We start from the raw sequence: 2498 nt of genomic DNA on the forward strand, positions 1-2498 counted from the left end.
TAACTGTAAATAAAACTGAACCTTCTAGTGTCACCTAACTATCAATAAAACTGAACCTTCTAGTGTCATCACCTAACTATCAATAAAACTGAACCTTCTAGTATCACCACCTAATTATCAAGAAAACTGAACCTTCTAGTATCATCACCTAACTATCAATTAGAAGGTTCAGTTTTGTGTCACCACCTAACTGTAAATAAAACTGAACTATTTGTTGTTAAGCACAAAGCAACACAATACGCTATCTATGCTGTAAATCAAGACTGATTTTTAGTATTATAAGGCTTCAGACTTACCGCTGAGCCCACTGGGGAGGGGAGGGGGCTGTGCAAAGAGAGAGAACGAGTTAATTTCGATGTTTTTTTTGTTTTTTTTACAATTCAAATATATAAATATACATTTCTTAAAGGAAAAAAAAAGCCAATTTATTTTGTATACTTGGTCAATTTCTAATACACCCTCTTCTGTCCCAACAAACTATTTGCCCCCAAAATAAAAACTCCTAGAAACTAACAGTTAATATAAGTTGTTTGGTCTCGTTTAGTTGTCAATGGATGATTTTAAAGCCTATAACAGTAATATTATCCAATTAACGAATTTTGAAAAAATCACAATACAGACGTGAATTCTCAAGACAGTTGTAATATTTGTTTTATAAAGATATCTGTGAATATTTTTATTGGTCTGCGAAATTTTAACACGTGCAACTTCTCATATTAGGAAGGAAAGACGTGGTTGAAAAACCCCTGTGTGAAATGCTCTTGTTTCAAAGGTCAAATTATTTGTTCTACCTCTTACTGTTCGGTAAGCAGGTGCCTGAAGGGCTACAAGTTAAAGTCCGTCCCTGGAAAGTGTTGTCCTTCGTGTGTGGAAGGTAAGATTTAAATGTCAGATTTAATGTTTGTTTGTTTGTTTGTTATGAATTTCGCGCAAAGCTACACGAGGGCTATCTGCGTTTTTGGAGATAATGGAGTATGTACCGTTTTTGAAGAATGTACCTTTTTGAAGATAATGAAATATGTACCGTTTTTGTAGATAATGGAGTATGTACCGTTTTTTAAAGTCCTAACGTATATTTACAACTGTTCTAGATAATGGAGTATGTACCGTTTTTGTAGATAATGGAGTATGTACCGTTTTTTAAAGTCCTAACGTATATTTACAACTGTTCTAGATAATGGAGTGTGTACCGTTTTTGGAGTATGTACCGTTTTTGTAGATAATGGAGTATGTACCGTTCTTTAAAGTCCTAACTGTTCTAGATAATGGAGTGTGTACCGTTTTTGGAGATCCTCATTATCGCACTTTCGACGGCCAGCTATTTTCCTTCCAGGGAGCTTGTAAATATTTACTTGCTAAAGACTGCAGTGGAAACAAGACCTTTTCAATTAAAGCAATCAACAATCCACGCCGCTCTGAGACCGTTTCATGGACTCATAAACTGAGGATTAAGGTAAATATCTTGCCATTTCATTTTCACAGTAAATTAAACATATGACCTTTTTTGTTTAATATGAACATATTTAATATTTAATAATCAAGTTGTATTATTCGTGGTCAACGGCTAAAAATCAAAAGATGAATAAAAAAACATTTTTTTGGTAAAGAAAACTAAATTAAAATGACATGAATTAAGTTAGGATTGTTAGGAATTATTTGCTTAATTTATTTCCATTTGTTACAGATAGGTGGCGCTAAAGTCATGCTTGGACCGTTCTTGAGAGTGAAAATGAACCGAAATAAAGTTCGTTTACCGTACATCAAACTTGGCGTCCTTTCCGTTCTTCAAGAGGGCTATATGGTGGTTGTCAGAACTAACATTGGTAATAAGTTTACACTTGTTCCGATATTAAGCGAAACTAAATGGGAAACTATTACTATCTGTATTAATTTGGTTATAACGTTTTTTTAATTGTGGCTGAAAACTAAAAGCTCGCGCATTGATAACATCTACGAAACAGTCGAGATATCATAGAGTCCGTAGACTCTGTATGTAGGGATGGCCAAGGTAATCAAATATACACGCTAAAAATCAACAATGACAGAAAGTTTTACTTTAAAAGATGACTGCCAATCACTTTCATTTGTTTCTCTACCCAAAAAACAAGACAAGAAACCATCGCTAAGAAAACGGTGTTCCTGTACAAGAAACCATCGCTAAGAAAATGGCGTTCCTTTACAAGAAACCATCGCTAAGAAAACGGTGTTCCTTTGAAAAGTTTAAGTACAGGGTGAAACAGGAATTACCAGCCAATAATAGATGAACATTAGATGACTGTAACATGTGGATACTCAATGCTTTGTACATTATACAATCGGTGTCTTTAGGGAGCCAACCCTTGTATTATATAGAAGCTACTAAAAGTAAAGATGGCGTGGCTGTATTATTCACCTGATTCTTAGGGTTAAACAACTAGAAGTTACTAAAAGTAAAGATGGGGTAGCTGTATTATTCACCTGATTCTTAGGGTTAAACAACTAGAAGTTACTAAAAGTAA

At 34.3% G+C, this 2498-nt stretch overlaps 1 protein-coding gene across 1 annotated transcript in view; it reads left to right on the forward strand.

The window, feature by feature from the left end:
* Positions 1–720: 720 nt before the first annotated feature.
* Positions 721–2498, forward strand: part of LOC106477467 (BMP-binding endothelial regulator protein-like) — a gene marked incomplete at its 5' end in the record, with an annotated part of 3259 nt that continues 1481 nt past the window's right edge. Inside the window, 3 exons of the mRNA XM_013938028.2 lie at positions 721–874; positions 1263–1453; positions 1685–1823. Coding sequence (XP_013793482.2) covers positions 721–874; positions 1263–1453; positions 1685–1823 — 484 coding nt within the window. The remainder of the gene's footprint in view (positions 875–1262; positions 1454–1684; positions 1824–2498) is intronic.

Source organism: Limulus polyphemus, unplaced genomic scaffold (genome assembly GCF_000517525.1).
Source record: "Limulus polyphemus unplaced genomic scaffold, Limulus_polyphemus-2.1.2 Scaffold15736, whole genome shotgun sequence".
Taxonomy (NCBI): domain Eukaryota; kingdom Metazoa; phylum Arthropoda; class Merostomata; order Xiphosura; family Limulidae; genus Limulus; species Limulus polyphemus.